Source organism: Rutilus rutilus (assembly GCF_951802725.1).
Source record: "Rutilus rutilus genome assembly, chromosome: 7".
NCBI classification, from domain to species: Eukaryota; Metazoa; Chordata; class Actinopteri; order Cypriniformes; family Leuciscidae; genus Rutilus; species Rutilus rutilus.
This window is the reverse complement of record NC_140221.1, coordinates 15,248,987-15,272,210: the sequence shown is the minus strand read 5'-3', so window position 1 is coordinate 15,272,210 and position 23,224 is coordinate 15,248,987. Positions and strand designations below refer to the sequence as shown.

Sequence of the window (23,224 nt, the reverse complement as noted above, 5' to 3'; positions counted from 1 at the left end):
GAAAAGTCATTTTTTTTAAATATCTTTTAACAGTTTTGGAACATGAGTGCCAGTAAAGGGGTAAGAATTTCCATTTTCTGGTGAACTCTTTCTGGTGATCTTTTTAAATGTCCTTTGCATCTGGAAGCATTAAAAGTAGTTTTCATTGTGAAATAATTATATTAGTTGTATATTGCAAAATTATAAAAAGGGAAGATGACTTTCATCACAATGAGAACGTAACAGAGAGGCTTAATTATGACTTTGGTGGCACTGACGAATTGAGGGGAATTAGATTAGCTTATCTAATGGCTGCCTTGAGATGAAAGAAGAAAGAAATGCATTAAAAATAAGCACCTTTAGGGCTCGATGTCTTCCCTGAATAGTGGTTTGCCAGTGTCATGGTGGCTTGAATTAAATGTGCATTTGCTGAGCTCAGACAGACCAGACAATTCAATTTGACACTGCCTTTAGAGAAGAGCTGAGGGCTAATGAGTTGCTCTGTCTTTAGTGCATATCCCACTGCTTCTGGATCAGCTTTTTCACTGCAGCTAAACAGATGAGGTCATCACTTTCTGCCCCCGTTACCATGGAGAAAGAATATAGGCTGGTAATGATATCCACCTTTAGACTGGTCTTATTTTTCTTTAGACTATTCAGTCCCATTTGACATTTCCCTTGGCTCCAGAAGGCTTCGGAAGCTGAAGTCCGGTCATTATCTGCAGAAATCTTTCTCTCCACACAAAAAAGAGAACATTGTTTTCTTTATTTATAGAACTTTATTTTGGAGACTGTCATTTGATCTACACATATCTGGCTCATGATTTCATTTGCTTCAGGCAAGAAGTGTAAAATAAAGACTGGCTTTATTGATATGAATCACATTGCAAGTACACCACAGACGCAAGCATAACAGTTTTAGATGACACCATCTATTTCTTCTAACTAAGATAGCTGACACATGAATCTGTCTTGAAATACAATCATAGAATAATACCCTGTAAATACATATATTTTTTTCACATGGTCTTTTGACACCTTTTTTTGTGGACAACTATATATATATATATATATATATATATATATATATATATATATATATATAGACTAATTGGCTTCTTTTTCTTACAATCCATCCTACTAATTAAGAGTCACTTTATAAACACAAATTTAGAAAAAAAGATAACCCATAACAAAAGATACAGCAAAAATGAAACATGGCAGGAAGCATAGCAAACCCATTACTAATCTAATCTCTTTTTCACATTCAAGGGTCATATTACTGCAAAAAAAAAAAAAAAAAAAACATACAATCATGTGAATTGTAGTGTTAAAAAATGCTCATGCAAATGTTTGCGAAGATCAGAAACTACATACAGTCACAACAGCACACTGTAGTTTTTAACAGATTGCCTCCAACAGTCAGTGCCTTCGGTTCTTTAGTTGATGTTAAATAGTTTTGATTGCTCTTAATACAAAGGACATAACTGGGTAACTTAATGACATCTTTCTTTCATCAAGCTTCTCTGCCCTCTACTATAATTGAATCATGTTCGTAAGCTGTACAAGTATACTGTATATATATATACATATATATATATATATATATATATATATATATATATATATATATATATATATATATGTGTGTTATTTTTGTTTTAAGAATAAATCTAACCGAATTTTGTTCAATTTATGCTTAATACTAGAAAAACGCTTATTATCGTACGTAATTTTGCTTAACCATGTTTCGACATTTTTAAATGTACAATAAGATGAAATACTAATTAATAAAATCTTTTCTTTTTTTAGCAGTGAAAATTCAAACACAATCATCTAAGGAGAGCTTAAAAAAAGAGACTTTTTGGCAGCTGTTCATTATGTTGCCGTTAACTATTACTTTTGATACGCCTTCTTTTATTGAACAATCATCAGGCATTACTCTAATTTTCAGTAATAAATTCCCTCAGTGCTACTGTATAGCTCGGACGGATGGAGAATGCCACTTTAGAGTTCCTCAGAGCGAATGAGGTGGAACAAGGTGACGTTATACAGCACCTGGTGTCCATTGTTCCATGCATAAAGAGCTCTGTCTCTAGGGTTATAATCCAGCATGGAGATATGGGAATACTTGTTCTGTAATGGGATGTCGATATACTCATAAGTAGAAGAGTTGGTATGGAACGCATAGTAGACCTTTGTCCCTCCCGAGTATCCATTGGTGACATAAAGCGTCCCGCAGATCATGAAAGCCTCGCCTGCGCTCCTCTTTGGGTGGTTGGTGGTGTAGCTTTTGATGATCTGCAGGGTTGATGGGTTGAGCTTGCTGATGATAATGTTTCCAGCATTTTGATTGGTGGCATACACGGCCCAAAGCCCACCTTCGTCCACCATTAGGTCAATGTCGGAGTGACCACCCCAGGAATAGTGGTAGCGGTTGTTGAAGCCGGCGTAATCCAGCTGACCAGACTTGCTGATGGTGGCTGTCTTAAAGTCGAATTTGATGATGGTGTTGCTTTGGAACTTATTGAAGTAGATGGAGCCGTTGTAGACCACCTGTCCTGTGCCCGACCAGGGGTGAGGAAGTCGATGCGAGGTGAAGTTGTCCGAATACATGAAGTCGGCCATGGACTTGTACTCCCGGACAAAGCGATTGTTGTGGTAACCGTCCATGTACCACACCTGGTGGTGGAAAAATGATTGAGCGTCAGTGTCCTAACTATTAATTTATTCAAAAATGCTTTACAAATGCATACAGTTACTCATGCTATAGTGAGCAGGTTTTTAATTTCTGAAAATGTTCTGGGTAAAAAAATGTCAGGGTGAGACAACTGTCATGATATGAAAGGTCCTGGAAAGTCTCATTAAAAAAATTAAATTCTTGAAGAACACCTTATTAAGCACTTTGGTATAGTTTTTTTTTATTATTATTAGAAGCAAAAATTATAATCTTTTATTTAAAATAATTAAATGGCTTCACTGGATTTAATATCTGAAAACCTCTGTCAACCAAATAGCCTAGTCATATGGCATCAACAAATGAACCGATACGAAACAAAAGACCCTCATGACTGTGTAAAGATCAATAAGCCTCTTAAATGATCAGAAAATATGACCTTTCTGATAGGGATGTCCCGATACCACTTTTTCACTTCCGATACCGATACCGATGCCGCAGCTTTGGCTATTTGCCGATACCGATATCAATCCGATATTTTTATTTTATTCTTGAACTAATACTAATAATAATAAAATATAATGGAAGCACTTTGCTCAATTAGCCACATAAAAACATCTCACTCAAATGGAGAACAAATACTTCTCCAGTATATAGTCCACAACAACAGCTGATAATGAAAGACTGCCAGCCTTTATTCAAGACCTTGAGATATGTTTGGTAACCTGAATGAATTTAAAATTAATTTGCTATATTTCAGATCAATATATTTGTTTCCTTAAAATTTTAAGTAACTTTAACTTTATTCTCATCTGAATTATAAATAATTTATTTCTGTATAAAATAATACTACTTTTTAAAAAACACATTTGATTTTCTTTTTTATTCAATGTAGAATGTGTAACTTAAAAATAAACAGATTAGTGCTGTGTTTTAGGACAAGAAATGAAAACCAATGCAATGATGAATGTCCAAAAGATGAGATCATTTTTGCTTTTAAACAGCGTGTGTGTGTGTGTGTGTGTGTGATTTTGGTTGGGTGACAGTTACAGTTTGACAAGAGTTTACAGTTTGACAAAAGCACAATGTTGTGTTTTACACAAATATAAGCAGGCTAAACACTTTTTGCAGTTTTAATGATGTCCTATATGAAAATGACGGAGTATGTTTTTATGTTTCGTTTCCACTGTTCGATCGCGCCCGTGCCTCTCTCTCTCTGATACACACACACACACACACACACACACTCCAGCATTGTAATCTTGACATCGCAGCCTGTTCATTTTGCTGCATTCACATCAAACGCGAATAGAGCGTCAAATTTGCGTATATCGCGTCTAGTTCGATGCTTGAACAGTTTGAATCCATTCGCGCGTCCAAACCGAATAGGACGCGCCGCGCGCGTATAATGATAAAGTGAGCGTTTGAAGCGATATAGACGCGCGTTCAGAGCTAAGGCGGGGCTACAGATTAGGTGTCCCTAAAGAACCCGCATATGCGCGTATCTAACAGTAACGTTAGTTCCGTATTACATTAATTAATGTGCACGCGAGATTTATTTATTTTAAAATCCATGCACCGAACGTACGTTCAGTACGAATACGTACTGTTCCACCCCTAATGGGTATCGGATCATAGGTATCGGATAATTTTTTTTCTCCCCTCCGATATCCGATCTAGCATTTTGGGCCAGTATCGGCACGATACCGATGCCGTGGATCGGATCGGGACATCCCTACTTTCTGAGTGAGTTCAGGTTGTAAAATGTCATGTGGTATAAAAAATAATTACATTAATGAATTAATAAATATGAATTATTAATTATTTATGAATTATGAATTATTTATAAATGAATAATTCATTCTATTTGTTAAAAAGCTTTTAATTAAAGTATAATTATATTATTTTAATGTGTACACTCACATGTATTCAAGGTTTAAGGAAATTACGTTATTACTTTGTACTTAATGTTTGACATTCATTTGGCTTGTCACATGTGATTTTTTTCCGTTTTCTTTATTGTGGACAATCTTATGTCAGTGATCCCTTCACAGTCAAGGTCAGCATGTAACCTGAGTCCTTAGGACTGGTCTGTCTGTTTTTTTACTTGCCTATATTAGCATATCCCTGCAGTGAAGCTATTTCCTAAAACCCAATCTTTAAAACAAGCACATTTTAAAACGGTCTGACCCTGAAATATATGAAAGCTGCACTCTAAGGCTATGAGAGGCTTCACTCAAGGGCAACTCTATGACCCTTCATCAATCATTTAAGGCTCAGACAGATCTGCAGGCCAGATGCCTTTCTGTTTCTGGGCTTTTCTACTGGATCGATCCATCTCAAAGGGGCTAAAAACTCCACAGCTTCACCTTCAGCCATCCTCTTTGAAGTTGTTGCATTAATATATGATGGGATCATGGATTAGTTGTCAAGCAACTTACTTGCTACTGACATCTAACCAAGATGGATGTGTTAGATTTGTTCAAGAAATTGGAGAAAGACAGAAAGCTTGCAAAGGCAGGGAACTAAAATAGTCTTACACGATTTTTGGTTTTAGCACAGACTACTAAAGTATATGTGAGAACAAAGATATCAAACCAACAGCAATATACCAACGCTTGTGTGTGGGAAACACTGACACAGGAATTAACAGACATCATTCAGCTCTTACTGGGAATGACTTTGCTGCCACACTAATGAAATCTTGCAAGATTTACACCTATCATTTGCATCTTAATGTGTGCTGGTAATTTAATAAACCACACTCTTGGCATGTTTGCAAGAAAATACACTGTAGGGATAAAAAAGAGTGCTGATAAGACGAAGTCAAATACATTTTAGCCAAGAAAAACACTTAAACAAAAAAAAAGCCAGTTGTGATTAAAATGAGGGGTGTGAAGTGATCAAGGCTATTTTCTCCTACACAAAAATCCAAATGGATTGAGTTAAGACAGTTAAGATTTGATGAACTCACCCTCGTATCACCGTCAGGGGCAAGCGGATCCGTCATCCAAGATCCATATCTTGATCCAGATGTCTTCATGGTTATAGCATCACTTATTCCTGTCAGCTTCCCACAAGCTGGTAATAACAGTAAAAAATAAACATTATTTTCATCAAATTTTTTTTGTAGTTCCAAACCTGTTAACTTCATGTACTTAATATACGGTTAGGGTTTAGGATTAGGGTGTGTTTTAGGGTTAGTTGCATGTATTTATAGTAATTAATATAGTAACTACATGTAACGCGTAAGAAAGACACTGTAAAATAAAGTGTTACCAACATTTTGTTTCTTCAGTAGAACACAAAAGGAAATATTTGGAAGAGTATTTATGCTGCTCTTTTCCATGCAATGAAAGTGAATGGTGACCAAAGGCTGTCAAGCTCCAACAATATCAAAATAAAAATGTGTGCTATATAAGTTCAGTTAAGACAGTAAATATTTGATGAACTCGCCCATATCACCATCAGGGGAAATTTGAAGTTATTCACTGATAATATTCTATTGTGCGTCGGGATGTATCACAGCAGGTTTGACGTCAGTGACACCAAACGTCATTGGTTCTCATGTGTCTCGTAATGTGATATGCCACATTTGAAATTCAAATTGCATATTCAAATTGCCTGAATGACTTGGAATATAGTGCATGAGTTGGGACTACTGTAATGTTACTTTTATGGTGCTTTTTGTCATTTCTGGAGCTTGACAGCCTTTGTCACCATTTTCTTTCATTGCGTAGAAAAGAGCAACATGAACATCCAGTCAAAAAATGAATATAGAGTTGTAATGACTTGAGGGTGAGTAAACGATGAAAGAATTGTCATTCTTGGCGAACTCTTCTATTTCCTTTAACATGTTGCTCCTTTGCTTTCTTATGGGAGAGCGAAATGCTGTTAAACTTCAATGTTCTGCACTGGTAAATGGGCTTGTGGTGGATGGGGGAGGCGTTGGAGTTCCTGTCATATTCTGCTGTGTGTTAGGCACTCAGGCAGAAGTTTGCAGGCATCAGTGAACCTCTCATGCTCTCTGTTTTGACACAGTGTCAGACAGACGCACTGGAGCATAACTTCTGTAGACGTTTGCAGTGTTGTAAGAGTCCTCACAAGGAAGCGTGTTCTTCTCTCATTTATATACTTCTTTCTGGACCTCTTTTTCTGTCACTCTATGTCTTTCAGAGAATTGATGCTGTATCCCTTTCTCTCACTTTCTCTTTCTCTCTCTGGTTGTGTTGTTCTGGCAGTTCACTGAATAGCAACTGCTTTTAAACGAAATGTACATTTATAGATACTCCTCTGTTTCCCCATGATATTTTTACAATATTCTGTTCTTGACACTGAAATGTGATCATTGTGATGCTTTATATAAAACCTCACTGGAGCCAGTTCTGGTGAAAGAACTGTTTTAAATGTCACTGACCTGGATATCTGGTGTCATTACATGGCTCTCCAGAATACCTGATTCTGATTGGTCAATCACTGAAATATAATGACACTAAACTGTATGTCTGACATTTTTCAAGTCTCTTGTTTCCCTTTGTGCTCTCTTTCATCTTACATAATAAAAACTCCCTCAATATTTCATGTTCATGTATTTATTTGTTTGGTGAGTCAGCCAGTCATTGTCACAAAATAAACCCTTTCAGGATGATAAAAAACCCTTCTGCTTTACCTCTGGGTTTATTTTGCGATCATGACCTGTGTCATGACTGTCCATTATCTCTTATTTATTTTATATTGTGCTCTTCTTTCAAATTACAAATCAGTGGGCTATAATATATGTTTTAAAAAACACAAGCTTTGGCATAAAATTACTGCAATCAAATAATACTGATTTACCCTACATTAAATTCACTGCAAAGCCCTTGAACAGACTGACCTCTATACGATTACTCATAATCTGCTAATATTGACCTGTGCAATTCCATAATCCTTTTGGGATTGAATGAGTTGTGATTTACTCACCCAATTCTCGGTTCCAAAACCTGAATTCAAAGATAATGTATGACACACAATATTCAGTACCAGCCTGACTAATTGTCTCAGCACAGGCGGTCAGTCTTTCCACCAGACCCGATGGCCAAATGTTAGTTGAATTTATGTTAGTGTATTTAGGAGATAAATAACAAAGTACCTTTTCTAGGATTGCAAAGCAGTGGTAGAAACTGAATATACTGTGGATTGAAGGCTGGGATCTTTAGTGCTCATGATTGCTGACTGTTGATGCAATTATGTTGAAATATACAGCAAGCATCACCGAGTTCACAGCCCTACATCGCTAATGTGAGATATGCTGCTCTGCATAGATAACATGTTTATGTAATTTTCCCACATATTTACATAATGCCATAGCATTAAATGTTGCCAACCCATCCCAAGTTTTCTTCTGCTAAATCTACTATGCTATGCATAATGGAATGCCATTGGATACATAATCGGTTAGAGAAGCTTAGCAGAAACCCATTACTAGTTTTAATGTATTAATAACTCTTTGCGTTGACTTGGTGATTTTATCCAAGCAACCAACTGAATGGATCATTTATGGCACAACATATGCCCCTTAATAAATGGAACTGGAAATGGTTGACATTTTTCAATTAAGATTTTAGAACATAATATACCATTCAAGTATTTTTTTGTTGGGGTCATACTTATATTCAGCAAAGATGCATTAAATTAATCGAAAGTTATAGTTAAGAAAAATATATATTTTCAAATAAATGCTGTTCTTTTTAACTTTTTATTCATCAAAAAATTCTGAAAATAATTGATCACGTCACAGTTACAAAAATATTAAGCAGCAAAACTGTTTTCAACATTGATAATAATAATAAATGTTTCTTGAGCATCAAATCAGCACATTAGAATGATTTCTGAAGGATCGTGTGACACTGAAAACTGGAATAACGGCTGCTAAAAATACAGCTTTACCATCAAAATAATAAAATTACAGGAAAATATATTAAAATAGAAAACAGTTATTTTAAATTGTAATAATATTTCACAATATATCTGTTTTACCATACTTTTGATTAAATAAATGCAGTGAGCATAAGATACTTATTTCAAAATATAATATAATATAATATAATATAATATAATATAATATAATATAATATAATATAATATAATATAATATAATAAAGCCTTTCAATTAATATGACATATTACAGGTATTATAATTATAGAATAATTGGAAATGGTTTAAGGTTTAAATGGTTTATTGCAGGACACTGTTAAAAATGCTTGACATTTTATGGTAAACAATCACAAAATAGTTGCTTCTCTCAAAACACTATTGACTACAATTAAGGCCATCTCATTTATACTGTACTGGTGAACAAATTATCAGTGTTTTTTTTTGTTTTTGTTTTTTTATCCAGTAATTTAACTCCCTTGCGTAATGCAGCATTAGAAATTCATGCAGCCAGGAGATTACTGTACTGGGAATAGCAATCTTTCAATAAAATCCCATGATCATATTTAGATGGCTCTCTTTATCACTGCATGTAGCTTTTGGCTCAGTTGAAAACTCAAAGAGTGCAGCTCTTTTGGGGGGGGGGGGGGGGGGGGGGGGGTTATTGTTAAGCACTAAACCCAGCATGTTGTCCTCCTTTAATCAATCAAAGTAAGGCTGCATTTGCATTATGCATGAGTAATAAATCTGTTATTCATCTGAATCAAAAATAAATGCTCCAAAAAGAAGAGCAATTCTCTATTGTTACCTCTGACCTATATTCAAATGTAGGAATAGTTATTAAGATTTCTGTGAAAAACGTACATTTTGCTTTTGGATAAAATCATTTGATGTCCATTCAACTGAGGATTTGTCTATAAATCAGAGACGTGTCAAAGACTGTGTCCTGTCATACTGATTTTGATAATGTTATTTAATTTACCTGTAAAGTCACTATGAATTCATGCCATGCTGGCTCAGGTGGACCCAAAGGCATTTGTCAGAGTAGAGAACAGCACAGCAGCTTCTCATTAGTCACGTCTGTGTCTAACATCCATATGAGATCCATTCCTCATTTTAGAATAATGCAACATCTGATTCTGCTGCTACTGTCTGTATCAGATTAGCTATGCTGAGATTCAGCATTTCAAACAGGAAAAATGGCAGGGATAAAGGAAGGACCGGCGCACATGTTGTGTTGTTTAGATTCAGCATGCTAATGCCTCCAAGCAGCACAGTAAATGACCGTGTTTTGCTCAATCATCATTCACTGAGTCAGGACCATTGTATCTGAAGGGAAGTATCTTGAACTTGCATTTACAAAAACATGTTAAGGCTAGATTATTAGCTATACTGTATGTACTGAGAATGTGGTGTGCCTTTATTTATGCTGTTTTTATAAAACTGTATAAAAGCAACACCAATATATATTTTTCTAGCCGCTTTTACTGGCTGTTAAAATCGTAATAAAAAATAAATAGAGAACAATCTTATTTTCATGCATGCTAAAGTGTGTGTGTTATAACAACAAATTGTTCTTCTTGTGCACAGTCGAATGCAATATTATGAAATGAAATATAAAGGTTGTTTGTGTTTGTGCTCAAACTCATCCTACCTAATTTTTGCATGCATGCACGAAGCCTCTCCTCAAGATTAGACACCCTGTTGTGAAGCTCCTCGTAGTCAAAGGCCCCGATCTCCTCCTGCAGTTCATTTAGCACTGATGTCAGATTCTTGACCTCCTCTTTAAACTGCATTACCAATTTTGCATCGGCCTTGTATTCCTCCAACACTGGTATCATTGGCCTAAGTTCCTCCATTTTCGCTTTTATGGCCTGTAAGGTTAAAATAGGCTTGGTTCAGTAGGCATGCGTGTAACGATTGTGTCCAAACACCTGTCTTGCCCTGCACTTGCCCTCTCTGCCTACTCTATCACGATTTCTGAGTGTGTCTAACAGATGTAGAGTTCAACATGGCATAAAACAAGTTCTCAGTACACCAGCAAAAATTTGAAAAAACTCTCTTTATTTTCCAGTGTTTAAAATGCAAGGTGTCGAAGGTTACATGCTTCACATACAACAATAGTTTCTCTTGTTTCAAAATATCCAAATGTGCATAAACAAATCTGAATTAGGAAAAGACATGGAGAAGATGTCATAACATAAGAAAATCTACTCAAGGAAGGCTGCAATAGTGGCATGCACAAAAAGAGCGCAAACAGAATTCAAAGTTGCTTTGTATTTAAAATAAACTGAATGATGCGATCAGTTGACCATCTGAGGATTACAATGGGATTGAACTTGTTCTTCAGTCTCTGCAGCTTTGATTTAATTCATAAAGTTAGCCCTGCAAGCAAGAAAATAAAATTTTGTTGAATAGCTAACTCGCTAGCCTTTCTAATACACACATTTTCACAGATACAGCTGTATGTAAAGAAATAATGCAACACATTTTATATGAAAAAGAATGATGAACTAACACACAAATGCATGCTTGACATTATTTGCAGATGTGCAAATAATCATGACGGTTTATGCCCAAGTTTACGCACAAATGAGGACATAGATTAAGATATATACACACACTACCATTCAAAAAGTCAAGAGTTAGTTCAAAATGTTTCTATATTTTTGAAAAACTAATATAGTAAAACAGTTACACTGTGAGATTTTATCATTTAAAATAACTATTATTTTATAATATATATATATATATATATATATATATATATCAGCATCATTACTCCAGGCTTCAGTGTAACATGATTCTTCGGAAATCGTTCTAATATGCTGATTTGCTCCTCAAGAAACATTTCTTATTATTATCCGTGTTGAAAACAGTCGTGCTGCTTAATTTTGTTGAGAAAATGGTGATAAAAAAAATTCACTATTTTTTTATGCATAGAAAGTTCAAGAGAAAAGCATTTATTTGAAATAGAAAAACTTTTGTAATATTTGAAATGTCATACTGTAAATAAATAAATATTATATTGTACTGGGATCATAAAGTGCAAAATAATCTTCGTCCAAACAAAGAAAATGCATTTCCCATGTCCTTTGATTCCACTTATCAGATTCATTCTTTATGGTTTCCTACTTCACCTGAAATGCCATGTTTGTATATATGCTCTGTGTATACCTGAACTTCTGAGAGCGAACAGCGCTATGTAGGCTCTGGTATAAAGATCATGACGGTGTATACGATGACCTTTTCCAGTGATTGCATCCAAATATTTGATGCTTTCATGTAATAAATGTTTAAAGGTCAAGCCTTAAAATGTTTTGAGTAGTTTTCTTACTTGGTAAATGAAAAAGAGCTGCTGCCAACACTGGCCTTCTGAGCTGCGTGATTTGTGTGCACATTCCTGACCATAACATTCAGTTAAAACAAAAACAAAATGTCCAATGCACCATTTTTTTTAAAGACTTTGAATGGCTAGATGATGCTGAAGGAGCTAAAAGATTGTGCTAGACAGATCTATAAAATCTATGCCACTTTGGGAGCCGGATACACACTACAAATTGCAATGCGCAACAAATCACTGCGCCTCCATTTCAAAAAATAGCAACAGCCTCATTAGCATGCAGATGCAATTGATATCAGGCAGCTAACAATACCTAAGATGGAAAATGAATCATGTTTTGTAATTCACTTGTGGGGAGAATGCCTGTGTCATCCACTCAGGAGGAGAAATCATTCATTACATATATCCTGAGCTCACTTGGCATGCAGATATTCAGAAAATGAATATGCTCAGTTGTTTTCTCAAAGATCGATTAGTTAATGTAATGTTAAAGGCCAGTGTTGGGAGCGGAATTAAATAAGTGAGTTAACCTTTTTCTAAATGGGAAACATTGTATGCGGTTATGAATTAAATATGACATTTACAAATGGAATAACCACAGTGAAGAAAATTTGGATGAGTTCATATATTTGTACACACCTTGTATTGCTTTGCGATATTCTGCTTGTGGCTTTCCTCCACCTGTTTGAACTTAGATTCCAGGCCTTTCAACTGCACCTCCATTCTCTGCACATACTCCAGGTCTTTCTGGGTCCTCTGGTCAAGACTCTGGATGGACTGAGTCATATTCTGGACCTGAAAGAGAACATAAGAGACGAGTAATAAGCCATGTGCTGGGTGACAACCCTGCCGAAAAGATCTATGAAAGTGAGCTATTTATTCTGACAGTAGGGCTTTGCGTGGATATGTGTGTGTGTGGATTATTTTCAAAGGTTACTTTTTCCAGGAGCTGTCTCAGTTGTTTGGTCCTGGCGTCCCGTGAACACATGGTCTGCTGAGGAGCCACAACAGTGCACACACACCTGCCCTCACTGTCTTGCGCTGAGCTGTACACCTGCCACGACTCCTCGGGGTTAGCAGGCAGCACCTGGGCAAGGGGCAAAACAAAGAGGAAAAAAAGTCAGTGACGGATCAGGAAAAAAGGTCAGTGACTGGAGGTTAATTGCCTGAACACTTACACAAGGGTCAGACTGGAAAAGTTTTCTGGCCAGTTGACGGAAACGGTCATGCCAGTTCTTATGTTTCTTACGTTATGTCTTAATGTTTACGTTGCAATAATCTTACATTTAATCAATCATGTGTTTCTTTAAACACTTGGTGACTGTGGTTTATATGGAATGTTGCTTTTGTCAATTCTGCTGAAGTAAATATGTCACCAAGGTAATGTTATTTAGCTGGCTGATATAGATGAAGATTTTGTGATTGTAAGAACGACTTGCTAATCTTGAAAGCATGAGTTTTATTCAAAATGAGATAAAAATGATAAACAAATCAGTAATGTGTCACACTGTATGCAGTTGTGTTCCACCAAAAGTGTTTATAAAGTGTAGGCTATAACTTAACAAAATAATATATGATCATTTGTGGCAGGACTAAGGAAACTTATTATTGAGCCAAGCTACAGTATCTATTCTCTCTCTCTCTCTCTCTCTCTCTCTCTCTCTCTCTCTCTCTCTCATTTTGTTTGTCCTTGTCCATCAAGAGCAGAGCAGTGCATTCGTGGTCAATATACTGACAAAATACAGTTTTCTAAGGATTTTCATAATTGGTTCTTTGATGTGAAATGGTATTTTCTCGAAGGAGATTTTATGACCCAGTGGTTTTACATAAAAGAGCCATCTGGAAGAGTGAGCGTTTTCCGTATGTCTTGCCCTAATCCTGAGTAATCTAATGAATAATCCATATTCAAAACCAATGCGGACAGAAAGCACTTTTTATTAAATCTAAGGAACATCTTTGTAAATCTGCTGCTACTGTAATGCTGAATTCAGATTAAAATACAATCTATTGTTTTTATTGTGTGAGGACAGATCTTACCACAATATCAAAATAGTAAAGGCATACATTTAAAAAAAAAAAATAGAAAAAAGAGTATCTTTGTCTTGCTCACAAATAACTGATTTAAATAATATAGATTTCAACAGCATTTATATAGGTGACTCATAACAATAACCCAAGACTACAAACCCACTCAAAGTCAATAAAGTAAAATGTCTAATGTCTTAAAAAAAAAAAATACACACACACAAACACACACACAGAACTAATGATAATGCATCTGTTCAAACAGTGTCAAAAAAATGTGTTCTTTTTTTTGTCATTGTAGGCTATTGTTTGCCACCTTTTTGTGTTTCTACATTGATTCGTGCAGTGACGTAAAAGATGAATAGGTACTGTACAGTTAAAGTCATGCAATCCCATTGGATAATTGAGGTCTGTGACTGAGATTAAATTCCAAGCAATAACAATTATTATACAATATTATATATAGCAACAATTCCACTAATGCACAAAATCTGAATCAACATTAAACACTTATATAGTTGCACACTGAAACTCTCCTTATAAAAAGTATACGGCGGTACCACCAAGGTAATGATATCACAGGGTAATACCATATACTTCAATCTATAGTACTAAAGAATTACCATATTCATATTATGGTATATGTTACTCCAATGAACAGTAGCCTAGTTAAAAGAATACTATGCACCACCATGTATAAAACATTATATTGGCATAGTCTACAAAAATATAAAATACGTTTTTTTTGTTTGTTCTTTTTATTTGGAATGTATTTTTTATAGCCGAATTACATATTTTTTTTCCATTTCATAACATGCATTATTCAAATAGCATAACCATCTGTAACGTATAAATAATATAAATGTTTTTTTGCAGCTCATATTGTCTAAATTGAACATGAACAAAGAGAATAAGGAAACTCACGCCAGTGCTCCGGTCCGGCACACCCGGAGGTGCCACGCTTAATTTGGTGCTATTCAGACCAACTAGAGAGGGCAACGTTTGCGACATCCAGTTGGTGATCATCGCCATCGTGCTGAGCACTACTCCAATTTTCAGCAAAGGCACCGACATCTCTGCTCTTCTCTTTCCCAGTAACCTTCATTATACACTTTCCAGTAGAGAACTGTTCTGATAACCTGCGCTGCTGACAGAGGTGATGTGCTTTTGTAAAGCACTCAGTGTAAATGAATTCATCTCGGACGCTTCTGCTCGCACCTATACTATACTGAACTTTAGAATCACGCAAGCTCTCTCGGTTTATAAGCAGAGTGATGTGCTGTCTCCTTTCTTCACGCGAATAACGAACGACGGCAGTTCAGCAGACGATCTCATCTCACTGGTTCCGTGCCCCCGCCCACCCAGTATTGGTGAAAAATTCATAAATATCACAAACCTCCCCCTGGCGCTCGACGCACGAACGGAATCACTGAACATGTACAAAGTTTTCCTTAGTATCACGATACCCACACTGACAGCTATACTTAAAAAGTTAATAGACAAAATGCACTCTGCTCCTAAATAGCCTTACTGTAAGAGGCGCCTCCCTTTGATGCAGAGAGAGATGTCTTAATAAGTAATTAACTAAATATTTAAAAAGTGTAATGAAACAACGTTTCAGTATGCATCAAAGTTGGATAACGCCCTGCGCCCAGCAAACACAGAACGTTGGCACAAAAAGCCAAAAGGTTGCTATAACTACGTTGTGTGGTGAAGGTTGTTACAGCGTTGTCACAATGTTGGCATTGAACCATCGTTCAGGGCCATTGCTTAAGGTTGTGTCTAGGGTGTCTGGACAACACTGGATGATGTACTCGTCACTGCCCTGAAGCGCGAAAATCAGCCTTTTAAATTTCAACTGACCATTGGGCAGTCTCTCATTCTTCATCGAGCAATCCTTACGTGAGAATTGCGTTTAATTTACCTCAGCTAAATAAGATACGTAATTATTCAAACACAACCTACAACTTCCTTGTCTAATGTGACGTTTATCTGAACATCTTCTGGTCAGGTATGACAAATATTTAACTTTATGCCAAAAGTATGAAGCCAAAATGACTTTAATGATAGCCTAATTGATTTCAGCGCGTGTAATGCTTTTTCCTTTTTTTTTTTCTTTTTTTTTTTTCTGGAAACGCACAGAAAAAATAAAAATAAAATAATGTTTGTAACTGCTCGCACAACTGTTTTTTTTTTTTTTTTAAATCTCATATTCGTTTCTTTGCTAAATTTTCTCATGTCTGCTCATGCTAGTTAACGTTAATCCACTCCCTGTTTTGTTTTGTTTTCTCACAAATGTATGACTTTTGGAAGTGCAATTTGATTACCATATGCAGTTTTAATAAAGTTGAATTAGGTAACCTAAATAATAATAGGAATAAACAATATTTAAAAAGTATATAATTTTTTAACATATGACTAATTAAAAATTAACCACAAAACATGCTAAATGGGGGATATCTATATCTAGCATAAAAATAAAAAATAAATAAAAAAAATGGCCAGAACGTCGTCTCTCATTTGCTGAATGTCGCGCAACAATGTTGCTACAGCCCTGGTGCGTCTTACAATTCTACGTAGTTACAATTTTGCGATCACGTAGACAGCGACCTTGCCATAGCAGAAATGTAACGTGCCACAGACGTTGCCACAACGCAAATGTGTTTGCTGGGCGGACTAAAAATTTTTCAGAATATGTGCTAAATAGACGTTTGCGAACAGAAGGCGCGTTCGCCTGTGGCAAGTTTTTTGCTTTTGCTTTTGTTTTGTTATAAATTTAGGCCTACATAACAGACATACACACAAAGGGGCAAATGTGCTGGAGACAATGCAATTTGGTTTACGCGAGAATTACAAAGTCGAATAATTTGCGCGCTGTGTAACCTAATAGTGCGGCTCATCGGTGTAATAATAACGATTACTTGTACCGCGACTCTCTACAGTATGTAGTACACACAGTAGGCATAGCATACACACAATTTATGCTAGATAGAATATGCTAGATATGCTAGACACATCCCACGTAGCAAAATTTGTCTGGCCCACCTCTGGGCCTCATCCTTGCTTCAATTCTGGCCCAGTTCTGGCTGGGTCCCCGGCCCAAAACTGGCCCAACACACTGAAAACGGACTTAAACAACTTCCTCTGGCCCAGATGTGGCCCTCACCCTGTAAAATGACTCTTATTTATTGATATGGCCCAGGTCTGGCCCAGGCACTGTAAGACAGATCTGGCTGAGAGTCGGCTGGGTCCCCGGGCCATATGTGGCCCACACCCTGTAAAATGACTCTTATTTATTGATATGGACCAGGTCTGGCCCAGGCACTGTAAGACAGATCTGGCTGAGTGTCGGCTGGGTCCCCGGGCCAGATGTGGCCCAGAAACTGTGAAACAGTGGCAGTGAAACACAAATTCAACCATTTAAACAGATTAAGGGTTTTTATTATAAAATGAACTAATACACTTTAATATAAACCTGTATTAACAATGAACAAATACACACTATTAACATTTATTTACAACACAATATGTAAACTACAAAATAACAAGTAAATTATATTTACTGTATACGATTAAAATAAAAACATCACTCTTTCACACACAAACTATCTTTCACTCTTTAACACTAAATAAATTCCTTTTGCAAATGTCAAGTCACCATTAAATATCTAGCGCTATATACAGTAATGACTGTTTCAAAGCAGCTTTACAGGGTTAAACAGGACAATGATCAATGATGCAAACAGTTCAATTTGGCTGTAAAGCTGCTCTAAAAAGAAAATAGTGTCATTGTTCAGCTGAATTCAGTTCAGTGTTGATTCAGTTCTGTTCAATAACTGTATAAAGTATATCAATTATAAAAAGAGTTCATTTTCATTATTAAACAGCTCTGCAGAAAACAGTGATGTCATCGTCCAGCTCAGTTCAGTTCTCATATAATGGTGTCAATGCAGGCAGATCAATATTATTAAGAATAAGTGTCCCCAACTAAGCAAGCCAGAGGCGACAGTGGCAAGAAGCCAAGAACCTAAACTCCATCAGTGACAGAATGGAGAAAGAAAAACAGGCTTAGTCAGGGGGGCAGTTCTCCTCTGGTCAAACAACGAACATGGTGTGTGTTAGGATTCAGGTCGCTTCACAAGTCAGATTGTGGATTGATATCATTCAGAGTATTTTATTCAGCTCCTTTTGCTTGAAGATTGGAAAAGATTACATCAAGGTAAAAGAGTAGCAAAACTCGAGAGCATGTAGATGTGAATTTGAGAACTTGTACAATAGATATTTGTACAATAAAAGTTGAAGCTGGCCGTTGGGTCTGTGCGGAGGACTGGTCTGGTTCTCGTGGATCTGATCCGATGACTGTGCTGAGGACTGTTGTGTCAAAGGGGTCTTCACAGTGTTTGTGTCTAGGTCTCGTCTAGTTGTGATGTTCTGGTCTGGCATTCAGGGCTGTTGTGGTCATCTGAGGGTCCAGGTCCATCATCTGGTCTGGATATGGCCTAGATCCGGCTGACTACAGTAACCTTGGGATAAGACTGAGACAGAGAGACTAACATTAGCATAGATGCCATTCTTCTTACGATGTAACAAGTACATTCAGTGTTATGGGAAGTGTTTCCGGTTCTGGTTGACCGAATTTATGCAGCCTAACAATCCTTTAACAGATGTGAATTTTAGAAATGTGAGAGTGTGTTATGTTTATGCTAGGTTAAAGAGGTGTGTGTTTTTACATAGATTTAAACTTATCTTGTGTCTGCCCCTCGATCTGCTGCCAGTCCATGATACCTCGATCTCCATCTCAGCAGCATTAGCTGTGAGGGTTTCTCTGAACTGCATCTGTTAAATAAAGGAATAGATATTGTGAGGTCAATATTAAATCTTAAGCATTAGTTTAAGCACATAGGTTTAACAAATGTTGTTGCCAGAGTTCACACAGCAGTTTAAAATATAGGCAACACTTTACAATAAGGTCTCAATTGTTAAAATTAGGCTAGTTAATGTGTTAACTAACATTACCAATGAACAATACATTTGTTACAGTCTTTGTTAACATTAGCTAATAAAAATACAATAAAAAAATATAATAAAAATGAGTTCACTGTGCATTAACTAATGTTAACATTAAGTAATACAAATTTTGATTTTAATAATGCATTAGCAAATGCTAAAATGAAAATGAACTAAAATGAATAAATGCTTAAGTATTGTGCATTCTTAGTCCATCTTAACTAATGTAGTTAAACTTATATTAACGAATGAAACCTTATTGTAGTGTTACAAAAATATCTGTAAAAAGTGTTGGGTCAGATTCCAAACAGTGCGTTCAGATGTTCGATCATAATCATAGTAATCCCAGTAATCCCCTCTGCAGTAAAATGTTAAGAAGAACTACCATTTTAATAACATTACACAGTGATATATAGCCTACGCTTTACATTTTTCTTTAACTCTAAAATGCTAACGCAGATTACGCTACATTCAAGAACACAAGACGTGCCAAAGACAATGAATTAAGAAGCTGCACTTATTTTGCAGCTTCTCTTGTATCTTACAGCGCTTTTCCATTTTGGAGTTCCCCACAGCAGTGTTAAAAGCAAATAAATCTTATTTTTTTATTTCAGATTGTAGCCTACACGTCTCCGCGGGTGTAAGTTGTACACTGTGGTCAGTGTAGTTCGAATCACAAATAAATGACTCTTTTGAGAGGTTAGTGAATCAAATCAGAAAGAGTCGCCTGTATAGAGAACTATGGCGCCGAAAGCGCAACGTTAGTCCGACTCCTATGATTCGACTCCTATGAACCAACTAATCACTCGTTGAATAAGACGAATTGGCTGACTAAATTTGAGCACAAGAATACCGGTATAACTCAATATCATTTCATTAGCCAAAATCACAGTGCACTGGATACAGAACAGCAGTATTTCTAATAAAAAAAAAAGACTCAAATTTATTCTAAAAAGAGACCGTAACGTTAGGCCTTCTCATCAACACTCTCTCCGGGACCGAATGGATTTTTAACGTATTATCATCGTAAACATCTGATCTAACGTTAGATATAAAACAAAACTATATTTATCTTGACAATTAATACATCAAACAGCACTAGAACAATAAATGAATTAAATTACTTACTCGTTTTTTCAGATGAATGATTCCTCTCGAAAACGTTGGTCTGCGTCTGCAGGATCTTCCTCAGGATTTAAATTAACCGCCAAAACCTTTTTTCAAGCGGCTGAGTTCCTTAATTGTAGTAGTGGCCCGCTTATGACAAAACGAACTCGGGCCGATTGTAAATACACAAAGCTATACCGAGTATGTTAACCGCCAAAACTTTTTTTCAAGCGGCTGAGTTCCTTAATTGTAGTAGTGGCCCGCTTGTGACAAAACTAACTCGGGCCGATTATAAATACACACAGCTATACCGAGTATGGACCTGACACAAGTACAACTGCTTTCAGCCGAGGCTGGCCCATACAGAAAAAGCCGTAAGTCAGCCAGATGTGTTATGCACAGTTGGCACGGATCTGGCCCATTATCTGTTCACCGGTGCCGACAGTGAGCCAACAGTGACGCATTTCAGCCGGAATCGGCCCGACTGTGCTTGCTATCTGGGATTATTTATTCTAGATAAAATAAAATTACTATGATTGTTAAGCATGTAGGCTAATTAAACTCTAAAATATCAGCAGATGTTAGATTAAAAAGATAACTCACTCATTTATGAGTCGCTTCTGAACAGGGGAATTTTAAAAGGATAGCTGACCAATTGTCTTTCAGCGTGTCATGATATTATTTGACCAAAAGAGGGCAGTACAGGTTTCCTTCTCATTTTTAACATTTTGACAAGTTCCAATCAGACGCCCTGCCACCCACCACCCCCTTGCCCAGCATATAGATAATTATTTATATTTTTTTAATAAAACATCTTTGGTTTGTACTAGGCTACATATATACATCATATACATGTTCCTAATGAACTGGTGACAAATAGCACTCACAGCCAGACATTTTAAACAGATTTAATGTAAGAACATCCTTTTCCTCTATATCGTCTTCATTTTCTGTCCTTTTTCTATTTGGTTTTCACCTGCACTAACACAAAAGGGGGAATACCTGACAGGTCACTGATTTACACATGAGAAATGTCCTTCCTGTGCAGGTCAACCATATTCACGAACGTTTTGAGCAAATTTATAAAATAATAATAATGTGCAAATCAACTTATTTTGATTAAAGATTAAACATATCGTCTAAAAGAATGTTTTACTTCTGAATGTATTAACATGCTGTAATATGAAGTGCTTCTAACTCCATAATATAATAATTGGAAACAATGTCAATTTTGTATCAACCTGCATTATTATCAAATGAAACAGGAGCTTTCTTTTCTCCTTCAGTGATTTATAATTTGGGGTAGATTACATATCATGGCACAGGGCGCTTAGTTTCAGACAACTGATTCAACTAAATGAATCATACAATAAATCACAGTTCATAAACGAACACAATATTAGCATGTTTTCTTAATAGCTTGTAGTGTTAAGGTGAAATAATAATAATAATAATAAAAAAGCCCCATGAAAGACAAAAACAAACACCCTAGAAAAGAGGCTAAGTTATTTTTCTGTACATAAAAGCAAATGACCTTGCCCCTTCAGTATAGCTTTTTCCATTTGATTAACTCACCAACAGTGTAAAATGTCAAAGGCGTAAGAAATGACAGTTACTGAAGAGAAAGCATCAATGTGTGTGGAGAAAGCAATTTGCTTGCTATTTCTGTCTTCAAAGTGAGATTGTAGAGTGTCAGAGACAATCACAGTGTGGATAATGAGAAAACACTGCACAAGCCCTGGAGTGTTTTATCTTGGATAGGAATCATCATACAAATGATACAATGATACTGACGATCACTCACACACACAGAGACTTCACTGCTTCCAAGAGGCATTTATCTTTAAATACTAAAACTGTCAACTATTACTATGAAAACACATTCATTATCATGCACAATAACCTACATAAAAGTTACTATAAAATAGCCCCTCTAGCCATGTGGTACGAAGGCTCTATACGAGAAACCCCGCTGTGATTTTCTTCTAAATGAGGTTTATCAAATCAGTCCATCCCGATCTCTGCTGCCCAATAGTTTAGTCTGCACTTATGATAATACATGAAACCGGCTTATTTTGAGCATATCTGCCTAATTAGCCCGAGATGTGCGCTGAAAATGGCGTTTATAAACCTACTTGGGTGAGTTCAGTGCCCATCAGTACAAGGAGGGTGAGACTCAGGAGCTTGCTTGCAGGCTGCATCTTCAGCTGCCGATGCCACCTTATCCGAAGATATCACATGCAGAGCTGTTTTCTGTCCAGTTGTCCGGCTCTCTATTAGATGCTCCTCTTGAAATTGCGTAAAGGCTATGTTTTAATTCAGCGCCAAAATAATGGGAAAATAAGATTGGAATGGTTTACAGATGCGTCTCTTTGCATATTTATCTCATCTCAGCTCCTCGACGCCTCCTCGTCCTCTTTCTTCCTGGACCACCGATCCGATCGCGAATGTAGGGATGTGCACGGAAGCGGCGAAAATATTACTTCATCACTGGACAAACTTGGCTTGGTTAATACGAGAGGGAAGGTGTGGGCAGGAAATTTGAGAAGCGGGGCCAAGCAGTGGTGCTGTACCGGATGTGACACGGACTGGAGTGGGAAATTCAAGAAACGTATTCAGAGGGACATGAGCAGCGCGCGCGCAGCGTGAGAAGCTGAGTGGAGAGCGCGCACTTGATCTGCCATCACTGTTGGACATGAGCTCTCAGTGCGGGTGAGAAACAGCGCAGTTCAGAGTGCCAGGGTTTCACTTAAGGATAATAAAAAGAGTGGCGAGGTTGCCATGGAGACTCCTCCTTGGGTATCCCTGGTAAAAAAAAAAAAAAAAAAAAAAAAAAAAAAAAATATATATATATATATATATATATATATATATATATGCTAAGTATAGGCCTACTTGCAGCCAGACTAATTACGTGTGTTAATGATTAGTTAACTTGAAGTGTGCTATTTTGAAACAACTCATTTTGTACTAAGTATATTTTAGTTGTAATTAAATTGTAGTAAAGCATAACTGTGTAAAGTGTATTTAGTGTACTTTTGTGTGCTAAATTGGAACAACTTCAAGTATACTTAGCATATTTTACGTATATGCCTGTGTAGGAACTAATTACATGCTTGATTAGTGATATTAAAGTGTACTTTCTTGTTGTTACAAGTACATTACAAATTCA

The 23,224-nt window shown here is 36.5% G+C and overlaps 1 protein-coding gene across 3 annotated transcripts; it reads right to left on the bottom strand.

The window, feature by feature from the left end:
* Positions 1–1,789: 1,789 nt before the first annotated feature.
* olfm1a (olfactomedin 1a) lies at positions 1,790–22,647 on the bottom strand. Of its 3 annotated transcripts, none has more exons than XM_084415433.1 (6): positions 22,188–22,568; positions 12,851–13,000; positions 12,553–12,708; positions 10,225–10,444; positions 5,631–5,737; positions 1,790–2,661 (listed from the first exon to the last, which is right to left on the bottom strand). In XM_084415433.1, exons 1-6 carry the CDS (start codon positions 22,251–22,253, stop codon positions 1,987–1,989), a joined length of 1,374 nt encoding a protein of 457 aa, XP_084271559.1. In that variant the 5' UTR covers positions 22,254–22,568; the 3' UTR covers positions 1,790–1,986. The 3 variants fall into 3 exon arrangements, with proteins under 3 accessions (XP_084271559.1, XP_084271558.1, XP_084271560.1); XM_084415432.1 differs by lacking the exon at positions 22,188–22,568 and adding an exon at positions 14,863–15,276; XM_084415434.1 differs by lacking the exons at positions 1,790–2,661; positions 5,631–5,737; positions 10,225–10,444 and adding an exon at positions 10,615–10,955 and having other exon boundaries at positions 22,188–22,647.
* Positions 22,648–23,224: the final 577 nt, after the last annotated feature.

What these genes read in the sequence shown, in the direction of transcription:
- olfm1a (XM_084415432.1), bottom strand. Translation starts at nt 15,012, where the DNA reads ATGTCGGTGCCTTTGCTGAAAATTGGAGTAGTGCTCAGCACGATGGCG. An exon ending in TGCCGGACCGGAGCACTGGC is followed by an intron (nt 13,001 to 14,862) that starts GTGAGTTTCCTT and finishes CCCCTTGCCCAG; the next exon opens with GTGCTGCCTGCTAACCCCGA. An exon ending in TGCATGCATGCAAAAATTAG is followed by an intron (nt 5,738 to 10,224) that starts GTAGGATGAGTT and finishes TGTTATTACCAG; the next exon opens with CTTGTGGGAAGCTGACAGGA.